We start from the raw sequence: 20,135 nt of genomic DNA, 5'->3' as shown, positions 1-20,135 counted from the left end.
TGAGGTTCCACAACCCAACACTGATGTTATTGCTGCTACCTGCCTCCATAAGGTGTTAGGAGTTAAACCCTTCTCCAGGCCTTCCTGGAGAAAGTCCAACACTTGAGTCACTAATACTGTGATTTGATCTATTTGTTTCTTGGAACACCAGGTTCCAAAAGCTCTCCAGGTAGCATCATAAATTCTGTTGGTTGCCGGCCTTCTGGAGGCCTGCAGTGCCTGTATTACATTGGCTGAACACTCTAATCACTTTAGCGTGGCCCTCTCAGGTGAGATACGGTTAGTTGAAGCCATTGTGGCTCCAGATGTCGAATGGCTCCCTGACTCAGCTCTACCGCCTGGGGGAATTCTCCATGGTCTGGATACCAACAGATCTACCAGATCCGTGTACCAAGACCTCCTGGGCCAGTGAGGTGCTACCATTAAAATCCCCCCCCATCTATCACTTTCTTGATTACCCTTGGTACCAATGGAAGTGAGGGAAACATATAGATTAACCCCACCCCTTGGCCATGCTCTTTGGAGCGCATAGGTTCCTTCCACTCCCTGTGTTGGAAATCTTGAGTAGAATCTCGGGAGTTCTGCATTTGCTGGAGTTGCAAACAGGTCCAGGACTGCTCTCCCAAATCTGTGCGACAGTTCCCTGAACAGGTCCGGGTGTAGGCACCATTCTGAGTGGTCGACCGTTCTTCTGCTGAGCCAATCTGCCTGAACATTCTCCACTCCTGATATGTGTTCTGCCCTGATCGATAGGAGGTATGACTCCGCCCAGTGGCCCAATCGCTCTGCTTCTTGCATGAGCATTAGGGAGTGAGTACCCCCCTGCCTGTTGATATGACCCTTGGCAGTCACATTGTCCGTCAGGATCAACACATGCTGTCCCACTATCACTGAATTGAAGGACCTTAGAGCCAGGTGAGATGCCCTGAACTTTAACCAGTTGATGTTGTTCTTGAGGTCTGACTGAGACCACTGATCCTGTGTAATCTGGTTCTGACAGTGGCCCCCCCAGCCTATTAGACTTGCATCTGTTGTGATAGTCAGTTGGATGGGTTCCTTGAACCAGATCCCCTTGTCACGGCCTGTGATGTCCACCACTGGAGTGACTGCTTCACTCTGGGGGGGGCATTTGTACCTTGGTTCTCTCATTACCCTTGCCTGCTCTCTGGTAAGGTAATAGGAACCACTGCAAAGTCCTTGTGTGCAAAGACTTTGCAGTCTGGCCCAAGGTACTATCAAGATGCATGATATCATCTTTCCCAATATTTGTGACAGCAAGTCCAGGGTCACTCTTGGAGCTGTGATCGCTTGATGTATTGATGACCTTATGCTGTCCTGTCTTTCCTGTAACAGGTAAACCTCGCAGGAGTTGGTGTCTATTACAACTCCTAAGTGTTGTAAATGCCTTGTTGGTTCTAAGTGGCTCTTTTCGAAATTCACCGAAAATCCATGCTCTTGTAATGTCTGTATTATGGTTTCTATATCACTCTTTGCTCTTAAGATTCGATATTGACTCTATTGATATGTCATCCAAGTAGCATTGGACCTGTATGGGCTTTGTCCTGAGAAAGGCTGCTACCGCTGCCAGTACCTTGGTAAATATTCTTGGTGCTGAGGACAGGCCCAATGGTAGAGCTCTGTATTGGTAATGTCCTCCTGCGTAGCAAAACTGCAGGAACTTTAGGTGCTTCTTGGTAATAGGTATGTGTAGGTATGCGTCTGTGAGGTCTACTGATGTCAGGACATCCCCTTCCTGGATGTTCCCCAGTATAGATTGCACGGATTGCATCTTGAATCTCCTGTATACTATGTGCCTGTTTAGTAATTTGAGATGCAAAATTGTTCTCCAACCCCCCAAACCTTTTTCTGCACAACGAACAGGTTTGAATAGAACCCTTGTCCCTGTTCGTTCTCCGGTACCACTTGTACAGCTCAAATGTCCAGCAGATGTTGAACTGCTGTTTCCATAATTACCGTTTTGACTCTGTCTCTTGCTGTTGGGCATCTTCTGAATGAGCTCGGGGGTATGGAGAGGAATTCCAGAACTAGGCCTCTTCTTATTGTGTCTAAGGCCCACTTGTCCGTTGTTATGCTGTGAATAGGCCCAGTCTCCCGCTGATGGGCCCGTTGTTCCAGCCATCACTTTCTATGCTGGAAGACCCTGCTGGTCGAACTCCTGAAAGAGTGTCTTCCCTGGAACCGTTGTCTACCCCATCCCTAAACCCTGACCTGTCCAAGTGTGTAGTAGGGTTCTGTGTATATTGCCTCTGTGGGTACTGGGAGTGGCTGAAGCCACCCCCCCAAGATAGGAAAGGACTGTTGCCGTGTATATGGTAAAGATCACTTATCTGCCTGACCAAATTTCCTCAGTAAGACCTTCTTCTTGTCCTTGGTTTCTATCAATAATGGCTCAATGGCATCCCCGAAAAGTTTGCCCCCGTTTGTCCCCTGGGGTTGATGCCAGTTTCCATTTATGTTTCAGATCCACCTGCCAGTGATGGAGCCAAACAAGTCACCTTGTAGCCACTGAAGCTGCTATAGCCTTGGTTGCATACTTGACCCCATTAATGGCGTCTGCTATGAACTCTGTTGCAGCAGTTATTTTTTTTTAAGTCCTGTTGCAATCGAAAATCACCAGGTGGTATGCTTTCCTGCATCCGCTCAAGCCATATCAGGACTGCTCTGCTGAAAAAGGATGCCGTGGATGTTGCCTTTATGGACCATGCCACGGCCTGGTGTACCTTTTGTAGGGTCTGTTCCATTTTCTTATCCTCCCCTTTTAGACCATCCTCAGTTTCGTTAGCCAGTATTGTAGCAGACGTGGAGGCTGTCACTGGGCTGTCTATTGTAGGAATTGGAATTAGGTCTACTTTAAAATCTCTTCTCATTCCCCTCTGACGTGGGGAAAATGACTGGTCTGTCCAACTGACCTTCCATCACTTCCCTGAACAATTCAGGTGAAGGTATGGATTCACTTTCAACCTTTCAATCTTAGCAAAGAGTCTATCCTTGGGATCAGATGGTTCTAACTCAGTACCCTCTGTCCCTGTGATTCTCCCCAGACCTGTTGCTATCTTAGCCTTCGCCAGCAGCACCTTAAACAGCTGTGACGGAATAGGCCTGTGATCACTGGGGTCTCGGCTTCATTTACCTCTCCATCTGAAAAGGCTGACTCCCTGTAGTCATCCTCTCCTGATATAGAGGCCTCAGTGTGCGTGTATGATCTACTGGAACTGTCTCTCTGGAAACCCAGTTCCTCCCTTATTTCTCCTGCCTGAGTAGGATGATGAGCATCCTGCCTCCTCTCATTATGTATCAGGCTGGGTCTGTTACCCTGACTCTCTCTGAATTCTGACATCATTTCTCTCATCATGGCCCTCATTTCCTCTTTAAAGGACTGTTCTCTGACAGTGGGAGTAAGGCTGCCTCTGTTGATAGCCTTCTTCTCTTGGGGGAGGGATCCTCATTGCATTCCTGAGAGCATTGTCTTTCTGATTCACACATTCCTTCTTCCACACAAAGAGCAGGCTGAAAAGACTGTTCTTCAGTGCCCTCTGGTGTTGCGCTCTTTTCCTGGTGTTTCGCTGCCATTGGTCTGCCTGTCGGAGTGCGGGAATTTCCATTCTTCTCCGCCTCCTTTTCAGCCCTCGAGAAGCACTTCTCAATGGCCTTTTGTCTCCTTAACGCCTCTCTCTCTGTCTGCCTTGGACACCCTGCTGAGAGGCCTTTCTGAAGTTCTCCCAGCCTCTCTGTGTCCCTTTGTGCTTTGCTTTCTGATCGGGCTGGGGGGTAGGGGAATCCCTGTTCCTCTGGACCTGCCTCCGTTTCAGAAAATTCAGCCATATCATCTCCCTTTGCTCTTTTCAGCAGCTTCACCCTCGCTGGGGTTCAGCAAAATGCGGTTGCTCTTTTTAACAGCTTACGAGTATGCTCAGCCTAGACTGAATATGGACTCTAGCTTCCCTTTCTCCTGGGTAGGGTTATGTGGCTGTTTTGGGAACTCGCTCAGCCTTGATTGAGTTTGCTCCTATTAAAGGGAGTGCTGGAGACTTTGTGTGGCTCCTGGCTGTTTAAAAGCTCCCTTTGCCATTCTACAACAGTCTGCCGGTCCTCCCCACTTCCTCTTCGCCTTACGACTATGGGATGGCCAAACGTTTGTTAATTATCCCTCTTTCTCTGCTAGCCGATCAAGGGCCCGCTCGCTCTTACTGAGGCTGCTGCTGCTTGCCTTTTAAGCACCAAGCAGCTGTGTGGGGCTTTCCCAGCTTGGTACGAGATCCCTGCTCTTTCGTTTACTCAGTTTGTTGACTTTCACTCTTTCTCTTTCCCTTTTTTCTCGAAGAATCCAAAGCGTTATCACTATGTTTTCTATCTTTCTTTCTGAGCACTCTCTCCTCGTGTCCTCTTTGCATGAAGACGGAGTCAAAAACTGGGCATGTGCAGTGGAACGGGGGCTGAACTAAACTTAGATTGACTCCATCTTTAAGCAAGGAAGCAGGAGACAGCCCACGCTTTGGATTCTCCGACCCGTACAACTGAGAAAATTCTGGCTTCTTATCAACTTCATGGGATTCTCATTAGGCATTTTTGCAAGCACAATTTGGGCAGAGAGATGTTAATTGGAGTAAGCAGTCTCTGTAGGACTTTAAAAGTGGCACTAGTATCTTGAACTATGCACAGAAGCAGACTGGCAACCAACAGTTCTTGCTGTATTTGCTGTTATATGGAAAAATCAAGTTGTTTATGTTAATACATGAACTGTTGCATTTTGCTATAATTAGAGCCTATAGATATTTTCAAAGTGTGCCCTATAGTACATACTGCAGTATTCTATATATGAAGTAACATGAGGAGTGATAGCTGTAAGTTCTAGAAACAAGAACAACTAATTTACAAGCTAAAAAGTGAGCAAAGGCTCTTCTGGCCACAACTGCCACCTCCTGTTCGAACAGGAACCAGAGGTCCAGGAGGACCCTGAGATGACAAATCAGCTGCTTCTGGAGAAGCACAACCCCATCAAGAGCTTATATTGGTGTTACCCTAGAACCAATTAGTTTCTGAAATAGCAGGCATTCTGCTTTGCCTTGGTTGAGTTTCAACCTCTTTTTCCCCATCTAGACTCTTAGTCACCACTGAGGCAAGACTCCCATCCATCTCCCAGTTGATTTGATATGGAGGTTTATACAGTAACTTGCATACTGACAATAATATACCTATAAAAGGGGGAAAGGATTGAACCCTGACACATCCCATAACAAAGTGTCCTTGCAACTATTCCCATACATATCAGCTAAAGCCATGAACTAATGCCCACACCACAGCTAACACTCAGATGATCTAGAGCAGGAGTGTCAAGCTCAAGGCCTGTGGGCTGGATCTGACCCATGAGTGCTTAAATCTGGCCCGTGGGACTGGCCTGGAAACAGCAAAGGACTGGCCCACTGGAGCCTCTTGCAGTCAAAATGGGGCATGGAGGGGCCTGCACAAGCCCCCCCATGCAGTTTTGGCCGGCAGTGTGCTGCAGGTGTCCATCACTTCCCCCCCCTCATAAGAACTATAATATTGATCCAGACCTCAAAGAAATCCAGTTTGACACCCCTGATCTAGAGGGATACTATAGGATTATACTCCTACTATAAAGTATATATAATTATTACCAATGCTATTTCCCAGGCTTAAAACCTGACAGAAGAGAGTCCAGATAATCCATTTCTTTCTGAGTCATCTACAGATATCAAACAATCACCTTCTCCCAACCTCCCAAGAACAATGTGTGATAGCTGTTTACTGCAGGGTTAAATGTTAGCTTCTTAAGGGAAGGATGTACAACGCCTCTTTCAAAGATATCCCAGAAGGCATGTACCATGGCTGGCTCCATTTCCCCTATCCTCTCCTTGGTAGCGTGCACAAGTCAAATGGGGTAGGATCAACTCATCTCATCCCAAACTGCCCAATTATACAGGATCAATATGAGCCACCGGGGTGCAGTGGTTAGGGTGCAGTAATGCAGACTACTTTTGCTGCCTGCCTGCTGCCTGTAATTTTACAGTCCAAATCTCACCAGATTGACTCAGCCTGCCATTCTTTCGAAGTTGATAAAATGAGGATCCAGATTGTTGGGGGCAATATGCTGATTCTGTAAATAGCTGTAAAGCACTGAAAAGCGGTATATAAGTCTAAGTGCTATTGCTATTAATATGCTCAAACTTTCCCAGGAAATCTTGTAATACACGAGCTTCGCTTCTCTGGACTCTGTCCAACTAGTCCGATTCCAAGTGAAAAAAGTGATTTTTATCTACAAAGAATTTTGTTAACATTGTCACAGTGTTTTTCCCCTTCCCTTTTTCTGTAAAATAATTTGGTCATTATATAAAGGGCTCTGGACAGCGATCTATAAATGCAATAAAATATTAAGTCCATACTTACTTTTCGAGTCTGCATCTTTTCTGTTCGTCTTCTAAATGCAACATAAGGATCATTTGTGCTGGACCCATCACGTTTCTCCTGTTTCACTGCTGAGATAAGAGAGGGGCCTCGGCAGTTTTTTCTCTTTTTAATCCAATATTCATATACTTCTCTAATCAATTCATCATCTTCCTTCAGGAGTAGTTTGGCTTCCTGCAGGCTGACTGGCTAAAGGTAAAATCCAAGTACGTCATTTTTATATATTTATATTATTAAAACAATTTCAAATTAGAAATAATACTATACCTGTTGACCACTTCCTTTTTCAAGTCGATCTATCATTTCTTCAAATTGCAAAGGAGAAATATCTATTTTTTTCTTCAGCTTATTCACAAAGGCCTCATCTTCTGAATCCAAATCATAATCCGGTTGCTCAGCATCCAAACTAAAAGCTGAAAAGAGAAAAATATTTTAATGTGTTTTAATATTTTAATAGAGTTTAATACAATATTTAAACTAGAAGAATTTAAAAATATGCACATATATTCTTGCCATCTTAAAATCTACTGATTATAAAATTATATTTCTTAACAAATCCTGAAAATATCAATTTAGGGTAGCTAATCCTATCTAGATAAGACAGAATGTAAATATGTTTGAAATATTATCAAATGAATAATTGTCAATATTTATAAGATAGCCTTCACTGGATAAATCAATTTTTCATTAAGAGCTATTTAAATATATTGTTTTCAGGATAAATAAGAATACTTGACAGATCTATTCCATTACCTGTAGTTCTTGCTCACTAACTGCTTTGTTCTAAGTTACAGTGGTGCTGGAAAAATAATTTTACAACCAATGTCCTTTACAACCTTTTACACTGGTAATCATTCACATGATTGCCGTAATAATGTTATGTCCAATAGCCAACCTATTGTTATACTTATTTTCTCCCTGAGAAATGTGCCAGCAGCTGTGAGTGTGCCATGCAAACCGTCCAGTATATTCACCACTGTGTGCCTGCTTATTTTTTCATAATCCCTTTCTCTTCAAACTCTCCACTTTGGAGATGGGAATGGTACTGGCCAGAAAGATTGCCTACAGCAAGTTCTCAATTCCCTGCAGAATTGAGAAATCGGAGAGAAAAGGATTACAACAAAATACACAGGCACACAATGGGGAATACACAGAGGAAGAAATGTGCTAGTGCCAGCATCCACCTGCACACAATGCAAGCAGCCCAAGGTATTCCCCATATTGTAAGATGGTATCATGGCCCTGATCCTGCAGTTCTTTAGGCAAGCACTTATAATGTTGCTCTATTGATTTATTTACAACATCATTTGTTGTACTATATTCCATGTGAAAGAAAAAAATGTCAATTTGTAATCTGTGGGATATTAATTGACTAAATAAAATTCGAATTGTTTTCCATTGTATACAGGCAGTTCTCAACTTACAACAGTTCATTTAGTGACCATTCAAAGTTACAACATCGCTGAAAAAAGCAACTTATGACTGTTTTTCACATTTATGACCATTGCAACATCCCCATGATCATGTGATCAAAATTCAAAAGCTTGACAACTGGTTCTAATTTATGATGGTTGCAGTGTCCTGAGGTCACGTGATTCCCTTTTGCGACCTTCTGACAAACTAAGTCAACAGGGAAGCCGAATATACTTAACAACCAGATTACTAATTTACCAACTGCAGGGATTCACTTAACAACTGTAGCAAGGAAAGTTGTAAAATAGGGCAAAACTTACTTAACAATATTTCACTTAGCAATACAAATTTTGGGCTCAATTGTGGTTGTAAGTTGAGAAGTATCAGTAGTACCTCTCCAATTTCATTTTCTTTGACCAAATTAAAAAAAACAAAACTATCTGACATTAAAAGTTTGATGTAAGTTTGTTAGTGAGGTGAGTACAAAAATTTTCAGTTTGTTCATGCTATCTCTGAACACATTACAAATTAGCTTAGCCTACATTTACAACTAAATAGTACCATGACATTGTATACAATGTTAATTATATCAAAAAGTGTTATAATCTGTACAGGCAGTCCTTGACTTATAAACACAATTGGGACTGGAATCTTAGTCACTGTGTGAAGCAATAATAAAGTATGACACCCTCATGGCTCTCCCAATTGGTTGTTAAATGACCACACGAGTCGTTAAGTTGACAGAGTGAAAGTGTTGCCTTCCAAAGGAGAACAGGTAGCTCCTTTCCATGCACAGAAGAGAACTCCTGCATCAGGCAGAAACAAACCTCTGATCTTTGACATCCAAGCTTATTCCTGCAGCTTGCTGCTGATTTTCCCTTGCCCACCATGCAAGGAGGGGAATTTCTTGGAGGGACTACAAGAATGGGGCTCAGATCTTTGGGATCAGACCTCCATTTCTGCAGCCCTTTGGAAGACTTTTTCTTCCCTCCATGAGCTGAAGGGAACTCATGTACTGGGTTGGAGAAACAAGATGAGATTGTGAATATCCCTGCTTTGTTTCTCCTGCCCAAGGATTCCCGCTCCTATTAAATGGAGGGGAGAGGAAATCTTTGGCAGGTGACAGCATCTTGCAATCTTCCCTGCCAGCTTCCCCACTGTCTTCTGGAAAAGGTGGAACAGACTGCAAATAGTGACTACATGATCATGGGGCACTTGTCATCTAATCTTAAATGTTAACAGGTTGTCAAAAATTCAGATTGTGATCATGTAACTCTGTGAGGAACACAGCGTAACATTTTTTTGACAGCTGGAAATGCTTTCTAGAATGTAGAAGATGCTTTCCAAGCCATTCTAAGTTTGAAGGGTTTTTAAATGATTGGTTGTAAGTTGAGGACAACCTGTGCTTCATTCTTTAAACATTATCATATTTTATTATATAAGAAAGCACACACATAACAAAAATTTAATTATTTTGAACTCAATATTTTTGTGCAACAAGTTTATTTAGTAAATCCAATTACTTACTTACATGACCCTAGCCCTAATCTTTTTTCACATCCAAAGGAGATTGTGAGTCTACAAAACTATTTTTATTTTAAAAAACCAATCAAATTAATTTTAAATATTCAGTATAAATATATACTCACGCTGTATGTGAATAAGCTGCTTTGGCATTTTAAATTCTCCAGGGTATATTGATTCATAATAGGCAATATTACTTTCTGCTTCTGGGACTGGTATAACCATATTATCCCGTTTCTCTCCATATACTTGCTGTGCTGAAATAGCCCGCTGGAGATGATGTTCCTACAGTTCATTAACAAAAAACGACAGATGAAATACATACTCTGTATGTGAATGTGTGTGTGTCTAAATAATGTTAATGTGGAAACAGAACAACTGAATTAATATTAACTTGTTTCAGCCAGGTATTCTTGTCTATATATATTGAACTTTGTATAGGTTCTTAGCCTCTGCTGGACTTATTACGGCATTTTAATTGATTTTCATTCTTGGTAAAAGTAAGCCAAAATCATAAACATATAACTGAAAAATTTGTCAAAAGATTTCAGAATGCATTTGTCATTTTTGCCTATGATGGTAGTTGTTTGAAATATATTTAGAGACAATAAAAATAAAATGAAACAAATTAAGCACTGATTGTTACTTGTTCCTAAGGTCTTTTAATAAAATAATGTAAATTAAATAAGTAGTTCTAGTAATCACGCATGCAGAGCACCAACTAAGCTGAGTAATTCAGCTTACTCAGAAATCTATGCATTTCTCAGGTCATTAAAAAAAAAACTTTCTACCCCCTAAAGGAAATCTGCTGTTCTCTTTTAATTATATGAAATTACAAGCTATCATATTCACCATTTTAAAGGATAAAACTATCCCTTAATGAAATGAGAGGATATATGCTTAATGCTGATCACCCTTTCCTATATCATGTAATTAAGATACAGTTACAATTATTACAGCAGCATGCTTTAATCTATGCAAAGTCCAATCACATTTTCAGTAATCAACAAAGTATTAATCCTAACAGATTAAAATACAGAATCATTCCAATACTGTTTAGGAATGGAATCTAATGTTACTGCTAAACTAACAATAGTTTCCAAATAGTCTAAATGTGACTAACTAGGCAAGAGGAAAGAAGAGATATTATTCACCAAACTACAAGGACTGAACCAACTCTGCATCCTTACTACTATTTTCTGAACCATTTGCAACATGTCAGAAAGATCATCTTATGGACCCATACATATTTTAATAATTCATATTCATTGTTATTTTGGACCAAAACAAATATAGTAAATACTGAGCACCAATCAATCTAAAAATAATTTTCTGAATAATCTCAAATGTGTTAAAGTATGGGTGTCAAACTCGCGAAATCATGTTGCCATCTTGTGATGTATCGTGACATTTTTTCCCTTTGGGGAGCTGAGGTGGGCGTAGCCTCCACGTGACGCATCCGGCCTGTGGGCTGCCAGTGTGACACCCCTGTGTTAAAGGCATAAGGCTATCAGTTTAACTTCTATATTTTGATTCTGGTTCCAGGTATTTAACAGACCACTAAAAATTATTGCCTATCATCACGTTAGCGATTCCTGTGTGACAACTGCACTTCAACCTGTTCCAGGCATTTCAGTTTATGGAGTATCGGAGAAACAATTGCCATGCACTATCAGAATGTTTCCAAACATTAAAACTTCAAGTGTTTACGATTATTAAAGTGCTAAAAGATTTATACGTTAGCATATTTATAAATTTTATTTATTTATATAGCATATTTATACAATCTCTGAGTAGCTTACAGTATGACAAATTAATCACCATTATAACAAACCAAAAGACAATCAGAGATAAATGAAATAAAAGCAGAAAAATAGAAATTGGGATTTTAAAATAATTTTAAAGTTCTTCTGATCAGCCAAATTTGGTTTTTGTGTTGTTTTTTGCTTACTTCAGAAACAGAAAACCACATTTAATGAACTACTATCCTCAAAATGATCTTGATATTGAATAAAAAGCAAACATGTCTATTTCATATAAATAAAATACAAAGATCTCTTTTTTCTCTCTGTGTGTACCTTCAAGTCATTATTGACTCTTGAAGAGTGCCTGGATAAATTCCTGGAATTTTCTTGACAAGATTTCAGAATTGGTTTGCCTCTACTTCTTTCCTAGAGCTGACAGAGAATTCCTAGGCCAAAATCATGTAGCAGACTGTGTCTAAGAGAGGAATCATGGTTGCCTGGTTGCCTGATACCTTGACCTTTATAAGAAACTGGCTATTTCTTTTCTCACTGCTAATAAGTAGTAAAATAGTAAAAATAATCAAAAATTTTATACTAGAGAGAACAATGCACAAATACAGGTAGTCCTTGACTTAAAAGACTACAATTGAGCCCCAATTTTTCACTGCTAAGCAATACAGTTAACTGAATTTTGCCTCATTTTATGATCTTTTTTGCCATAGTGTTAAGTCAATTACTTCAGTTAAATCAGTAACATGATTGTTAAGTGAATCTGGCTTTCCCTTTGACTTTGCTTTTCAGAAAGTCACAAAAGGTGATCACATGGCCCCAGGACACTGCAACGGTCAAAAATACATGCTGGTTGCCAAACATCTGAATTTTGATCATGTGACTGCATGGATGCTGCAACAGTTGTTAAAAATGGTCACTTTTTCAGTGCCATTGTAACTTTGAATGGTCACTAGACAAATGACTGTAAGTCAAAGGCTACCTGTACAGATATAGGATTGCTCATAGAGTGGTAGATAAAGAAGATTTTTTTTTTAGCCCCACTACACTTTATAGATCATATTTTTATATTCTGCACCAAGCATATGTGGACTTAAAGGGTGATTACTATATTTCTGTATGCACAATAATAGAATAACAGAATTGGAAAGAACTTTGGAGGTCTTTTAGTCCATCATTTCCAACCTTTTTGGCTTTGTGGATCTGTGGGTGAGAGAGATGGTTCCATGCAAGCGGCGGGTGAGCCACACGCAGCTCTGTTTGTGCAAGTGATGGGCACTTGCCTGCTGCTTCCCCAGCCCAGTTCAGAATAGGCTCTGGTCCTGTACTGGGTCACAGCTCGGTGTTAGGGACCCCTGTTCTAGTCCAACCCATTGAGACAAATGGTTCTCCAATCTCTTCCTTAAAACCTCCAGCGTTGGAGCACCCACGGCTTCTGGAGGCAAGTCGTTCTACTGATTAAATGTTCTGCCAGGAAATTTCTCCTTAGTGCTATGTTGCTACTATCCTCAATTACTTTCCATCCATTGCTTCTTGTCCTGCCTCCAGGCACTTTGGAGAATAGATTGACCCTTTCTACTGAAATATTGGAACACAGCTATGTCACACGAGTCCTTCTTTTGATTAAACAAGACATATCCAACTCCTGCAATTGTTCTTTGAATGTTTTAACCTCCAGTCCCGTAATCATTTTTGTTGCTCTTCTCTGCCTTTTTCTAGAATCTCAACATCAATTTTATGCCATGGCAGCCAAAATTGGATGCAGTATTCCAAGTGTGGCCCTATCAAGGCATTATAAAATGGTATTAACACCTCACGTGATCTTGATTCTATCCTTCTGTTTATGCAGCCTAGAACTGTGTTGGCTTTTTTGGCACACTGCCAGCTCATATTTAAGTGATTGTCTTACTAGGACTCCAAGATACCTCTTGCAGTTGCCACTATTGAGCCAGGTACCATCTATTCTATACCTGTGCAGTTGGTTTTTCTTGCCTAAATGTAGAAGCCTTACTTTTCTCATCACTGAATTTCATTTTGTTAGGTAGGGCCCAGTATAACTATAAAACTGAGTAGATAAATATGAGTCCCGGAAGGTGGATACAATTTACAGAGCAGCACGTAGAAAATCAAGTCTTCCAGAACAGGCATTTTAGAAATACAAAAACACTATGGTATAGGAACCCTCTTGTATCTCCTCTTCACATATGCTGGAGGAACAGTAAAAAAAAAAAGAATGTTTATGAAAATTTATATAAAAAGTAGCTTGTTAAGGATTGAGTAGGCGCAATCCATTACAGAATTTCACAGCAAAACAAGCTGAAAAGTAGTATAGGTAGTTACTTGCTTACTGATAGTAATTAGGAATGGGAAATCCATCATTAAATGGCATTGTTCTAAGGCATAATATCACACAACCCCCATCAACTTACTACAGCAGTTCTAGTTGCTGCTGTTATTGTTGTTGTGAACCCCTCATAATTTCTATTTGCTTCCTAGTTGTTTCTCCATTGACTTTGATAGATGGAAGCTGGCAGTGAAGGTTGCAAATGACAATCATATGATTGTGAGATGCTGCAACTCTCATAAATGCAAGCTGGTCACCAAGCACCCAAACAGCAGTAATGGGATTGCAGACGACAACTACAAGTACCTGTCAGAAAGATTCCTCATTCAGCAGTAATAACTTTGATCACTAAATGAGTGGATGTTAAATTAGGACTGATATACTGATTATCAGTCCTGTAAAGAGTCCACAGAAATTAATCCCTAAGAAAATTTCTTTACAATTGACTTGATACCGGTACACATATTCTTCAGGTATCAAATGTCATTTCAAATACTAACAAAAGGATTGAGCTCATCCACTCCCTGCAATCTACTATCAGGCATATAAAGCAGTATTTTATAGTACAAAGAAATAGTTTTTATCACTCTATTGGTAATTAACGTCACCCACACTTCTCTCACAAGAACAGTAGGAATATTGGGGAAGAGCAAGTAATTTTTATAAATTTATTTTATATTGTTTCCAGATTAATCCTAGACTTGCAAGCACTATTGGGAATGAGACTTGCATCATTAAATAATGAGTCATGCCCAATTTTGACCCCCCCCCTTTTTGCTAGTCTTTTAAGTTAACCACACAATTGTTAAGCGTACGTGATTTCCTTCACTGAATTTGCAAATGATGATCAAATGATGCCTGGATGGTACAACAATCAGATCATAAATACATGCCATTGTCAAGCGCCTCAATACTGATCATGCTGCAGTGTTGTAAGGTTGAGGACCAGTTGTAAGTAAGTCACTTTTACTCTGAATGGTTTTAAATTGAGGACCAGTAATTGAATTTGTCCATTCTTCATATTTCTCCTCTATATAACATATGGGCAACTACTTTCCCTTTAAAAGTATTAAAGGGATAATTGCTGTAGCTGCTGAAGGGATAATTTCTATAACATTAATTCAAGAATAAACATTGTTTATGTTAATGATTATAAAATATAAAACTATGAATTTTTTTCTGCATAAACAAGACCTAAAATGTAGTCTATTTTCCATACAAGTCCTAAAATTAGATGAGAACTCAAATGCATAATTATGCATATTGATTGATTTATTGAGGAAAATGATCTAAAACTACATATTGTGTGTAAAAGTATATAACTTTAGGTTTCAGTAACTGGGGATTGGGCATCAATCATTGCAACTAAACACTTTCAATAATTGTTGATCAGTACTGTACACTGGCTTGGAAGAATTCTAGCCCATTCTTCTACAGAACACTGAGATATGGTGGGCTCCCTTGCATGAAGTATCTGCTTCAGGTCTTTCCATAACCTTTCTATAGGATTATGGTCAGGACTTTGACTTAGCCACTCCAAAACAGTAATTATCTTCTATTTTAACATTTTCTGGTCATTGTCTTGCTGCATGATCTACTTTCTTTCTGTGAATTTCAATTCATAGGCAGATACCTCAACACCTTCTTGTAGAATTTGCTGGTATAATTCAGAATTCCTATCAATGATGGCAAGCCCAAATCCAAAAGCAGTGTAGCAGGTCCAAATCACAACATTGTCACTGTTATTTCAAAACTCTTTAAAAATAATTTTACAATCTTTTACAGCCTCCAAAACATTAACAACTGTTTTCTGGAGGCAAGTTTTCCCATGCCTGATAATCATCCTTTTGATTAAAAAATGTAAATTATAATCCCAAAGTTTACATGCTTTCCCCACACACAAATAAGTAGCTTTGAGCATTTTTCTCAATAAACCAATGAACGTATTTTTGACTCACTTGCTTAATTGGGTTGTCTGTATCTGAGTTTACGACTTGCATAGAAAACAAACTAAATTTTAAGGCCATATTTATTCAGAAATATTAAATATTAAAAAGCTGGCAGGAAGTTTCTCTGATAAGTTCCAACTGTCTGCCTTCCTGTCACTGCACCATATCCTCCTTTTCTGGATCTCCATACACACACACCCATCTATCCACCCACAAGTGCTCTCCTTTCTCAGCCTTCTTTTTGCTCACATATCTGCTGCATCTTCCTTCCCTAACCTCATGTTCGCATGCACCCTGTGTTGACCTTCTCTGCAAGTGTGCTGCACTTCCCTGACTTGTGCATAACCAGTACCAACACCAGCACCATCATGTTTCTTACCTGGAGCTCCTGTTTAAGGAACCACATCTTGGATTATAACAGTCAGGACTCCTGATTACCACTGCTAAGCAATGCTGCCATGTGACATTGCTCTTTATCATAGCATTGCTTAGTGATGGCAATCCTAGTCCCAATTATTGTTAACTTGAGGATTACCGGTACTTGTAAGATAATCTTCCTTACACATCATCATTCTCATCATTCCAGGAAAGATTTAAAAACTTCTGGTGGCAAGGAAGAAATACTCAATTGGTCCAGATAAGTCATTCTGTGTGATCTCTTTGACTAAATATGAATATTTAGATAGAAGAGAGTATTTGTAGTTCAGCGTCAAATAGGGGGTTTGGTGCTCTCTGAGCATGACTGTTTTCTTGCAGACATTTCATTATCAAATTAGGTATCATCACTGCTATGATCATTTCAGACAATTAGATCTTAATCTGATACTCTCTTTGATGTTTATTATACCTGTCACATTTTTGAATATAAGTAGTCGTCGACTTATAATCATCTGTTTAGTGACTGTTCGAAGTTACAAAGAGACTGAAAAAAGCGATTTGTGACCATTTTTCACAGTTTTGATGGTTGCAGCATCCCCATGAGCACATGATCAAAATGTGGATGCTTGGTAAATGGTCCTATTTATGACCATTTGTGACCATTATGACAGTATCCTGGAGTCATTTGATTACCTTTTAAGAGTTTCTGAGAGGCAAAATCAAGGGCAAAGCCAGATTCACTTAACAACTGTGTTACAATGGTATTGTGGTATTCAACTAGTTCAAAATTTGTTGAATTTGATACTCAATGAATTTTGACACAAAAATGTTGTCCTGGTATGCATCATTTTTTGGGTACTCAACATGTTGCGATAGGAAGAAGAACCATGTAAAATGAACAGGAAGTTGGCTGCAGAAAACGGACACGAAGTTGGCCATGCCAGGAACGTTGCTGCAAAAGGAAGCAGGGGACAGCCACAGAGGGCAGACCGAAAGGCAACCATGCTGGAACATCCCTGACATAGGGAAAGAAACAAACATGAAGTCCTTCCCAGCCGAAACAAAAGGTCATGTGATATGGAGGTTTGTTTGGTACTTGTTTTTAGTACTTGTTGCACCTCCCACAATTAATCATGAGTATTGAGGTACCACTGTACTAACTTAACAAATGAGGTGATTCACATAACTGTGGCAAGAAAGGCCATAAAATGCAGCAAAACTCATTTAACAATTGTCTCACTTAGCAACCGAAGTTTTGGCTCAATTGTGGCTGATAGTCAAGGACTACCTATACATTTTAAAATTACTGGCTCAAAAACCAAATTAATTGTATTTAATTGGGAAAATGGAGTGAATGATTATTATAAATGGTAAGAAGAATTGCAGATAGAATGATGATACTCTTGCTTAAAACTTGTAAAGATGGAAAAATTGATAAGAGAAATATTGTGATGTACAAATGCTGGTAAAAGTGTAATGAATAGTGTATAGTTTACGGGTAGATCTTGCATATTGAATGCTTTGTGCAATGACAATTTGAAATAATAGTGATGAAAAATATTTTTGCAATGAACATACTATTTCTCAAACAATCTCTGTGAAATGTTTGCTATTACAGTCAGTTAGCATGAGTCATTCAATGCATGACTCTTTTCTCTCTTCTGCCTGGCAGAGTGAGGTATGCAATGGGAAATATATTGGTGGTTAGCCTAGTGCATTTGTGGCTTCCAGATTCAAGCAGTATAAATAAATGGCACCAGATCTTCCTTTCCATGTATATTGCCCATTGTGTGCCTCTTTACTCACAAACATTAATTCCAGTCTTAATTATCCCAGCCATGGGGTGAGAATTTCAAGGCAGCGGAGTGAGAAAAATTGAAATAAAATCATAAGCCCAGTCATAATCATACAATTTTTCATTTAGTGATTGTATTACCTAGTGACAGAATTGCCAGTTCCAATTGTGGTTGCTAAATAAAGACTACCTCTTTTGGGATGTTTATCAAAAGGACCTAAAAGGGTACATTTACCTAGTAAATTCTTAGAAGTAAGAAATGGATATGTCAAAAGAAGATGTGGCCAGGAGAACTTTAAGACACAACTGTTTCCTCTTCGCTATTCACTTGGATTGGTGCAGTGCACCATGGATTGCTTTGAAGATTATTTGGAAGCTACAATTTATACCGAATACAGCAGCCTATCTGTTAGCTGGCATATATCAATAAAAGCTTTTTACTTGGTCCTTTAGACTCTGCATTGACTCATCATCTTTTAAATACAATTCAAAGCACTAGTCTATTTGTTCTCCTATACACATGGCACAACATAGGAGAACAAACACATCAGGACTAGATTCAGCAGTCCATCTACATTGAAGACACAGGCCACTCTTATAAAGATAACAAAGTCCATATAGGACAGAGATGATCACTGGTTTGAAAGAGGGGTTAAGAGGCCATCTATGTCAAAATTGAAGCCCCCCTCTCAACAGAGGGGGAGGGATAGGACATCATCTATCTCCAATCTACAACACAGTCCTTTCAGCATTTCCAAGAATGCTCCACACCCATTTGCATTGCTCAGGTGACTCTGATAACATAGATAAACCTCCAAATGGCTTCAATGACTCTCTAAAAGAATGCAAATGATCAGTTGTCTACAAGTATAAATCCTTCCATTCCCCACTATCCAATTAGAGCTGAAGAAGCTTCTTGGATGAGAACCGAAATGTCTTTAAAGAAAAACCAGAAAGTCTGGTTGCCTCTTGAAAAAGCACCTTTGGGATAGAACTGAGTGATCAATATAAATGATGTTAGAATAAAATCAGAATTCAAAAACAATTATATGAAGTATGACTGTATAGCAAAAAGAATGAGATGAATCCATACATCTCCATAGATGAATGGAGATGTAATCATAAAAAGTGAGACTGAAAAACTTAACAAAAGACAATGTATGAAGTGGTTTAAAGATGTGAGAGAAGCAAGAATGGTTTGCAAAGACAGAAAAAGAATAGCTCCATTTATTTACACATCCATTTATTTACACATCTATTTTCTTTAATTTATTTTGCTCTCTATTTTGTATTCTTCTTTTGCACCGAGCATTGCAAAAGTCAATAGTGATGGTTTTCTGTAACAAAGTCACAAACCATGGCATACAACCCACAATAGCTGGATTAAGTCAACATGACAAACGTTGCATGAGGAGCAAACTGTCACTGTAATAAACTAATTCTTCCTATTTATTGTTATGACTCATTTTGTTATAAAACATTTTACAAAATGCCACCTTTATTACAAAATTAACTGTTACTATTTAAAGTATCCACATTTGATTGAAACAGCAACAGAAGTTTTTATTGTCTGTAACTATTAACACATACCTCAAATTGTTACATGAAATGGTAAGATCAATCCACAAACAAGGGGCTAAATGTCAAATCTGCACACAGAAGGAAGAAATTTATTGTCTGATGTTCATTGGCCTCCATTTATTTATTTATTGGGTTTATATGTCGTCAACTCTGTACAACAAAATTAAAACATCCATGGTATAATATAGTATGTAAGTAATAAACATGCATGGTTAAATATAAAACAATATCAAATAACAGATATTAAAATGTTCACAGTAAGAAAAACTCCAACCCCCAATTATAATTATCAGTATATGAATCACACATGATATAGGAGAGAACTGCATGACTATTAATCAACCAGCAAGATGACATCAATTGTCAAAGGGCTTTCAAAACAATCCAGTTTTTAATGTTTCTCAGAAAACTCATTATGAGAGTGGGAAGATTATGCCTGATCCACAATATTGAAGCCATTACATAAAAAAGAAACCATTTTTGTTGGAGCCTCCAAATCTCACAAAATGCATGATCCTCAAGACTTTTGTTTTTCTTGAGATGTATATACAAGTGCATTGGAGAATAGAATTCTGGAGATAACACAGGGCAAAATAATAAAGGCTTTTTATAGGAGCACTCTGAAACCTATTGATAGTCAATACAGGGACTTAAGGACAGGTACATCTCTTTGGTAGTTATCACCTTGTAGTAGATGGGTTGTCATGTTTTCTATCAATTGCAGGCAGTTTTCAGAGTGATGGAACTCATTTAGTCCAGAAGATATTCTGTCAGTGAACAAGGGATGCATACTAGGTTTTTGAGCATACATGTAATGGATACTTTATTCTCTTTATGAAACTGATTCAGGCACTTATCAGAATTTTCATGGCCGGATATCATCAATATGTTGATATATTCATTTATTTGTAACATCTAACTTGAGAGACTATACATGTCCAGAAGCAATGACT

General features: G+C 39.1%; 1 protein-coding gene across 5 annotated transcripts in view; it reads right to left on the bottom strand.

Annotated features, from left to right (window-relative positions):
* The window catches only part of EPC1 (enhancer of polycomb 1), a 62,828-nt gene that overhangs the window by 21,599 nt on the left and 21,094 nt on the right, over positions 1-20,135 (bottom strand). For 2 of the 5 annotated variants that reach the window (XM_087946235.1, XM_026672215.2), the window contains 3 exons: positions 9,507-9,666; positions 6,712-6,857; positions 6,427-6,633 (listed from right to left, as the gene is read on the bottom strand). In XM_087946235.1, the coding sequence (XP_087802361.1) occupies positions 6,427-6,633; positions 6,712-6,857; positions 9,507-9,606 (453 nt within the window). In that variant the 5' untranslated portion in view covers positions 9,607-9,666. Of the gene's footprint in view, positions 1-6,426; positions 6,634-6,711; positions 6,858-9,506; positions 9,667-19,191; positions 19,333-20,135 lie in introns of all 5 variants that reach the window. The other 3 variants (XM_087946234.1, XM_026672220.2, XM_026672219.2) reach the window with 2 other exon arrangements.

The sequence above is a fragment of the Notechis scutatus genome, chromosome Z, assembly GCF_049901735.1.
Source record: "Notechis scutatus isolate UNSWTSFEM ecotype Mainland chromosome Z, rNotScu1.2, whole genome shotgun sequence".
In the NCBI taxonomy this organism is placed as follows: Eukaryota; Metazoa; Chordata; class Lepidosauria; order Squamata; family Elapidae; genus Notechis; species Notechis scutatus.
Note: the sequence above shows the minus strand (reverse complement) of the source record. Positions and strands in the feature narration are given on the sequence as shown.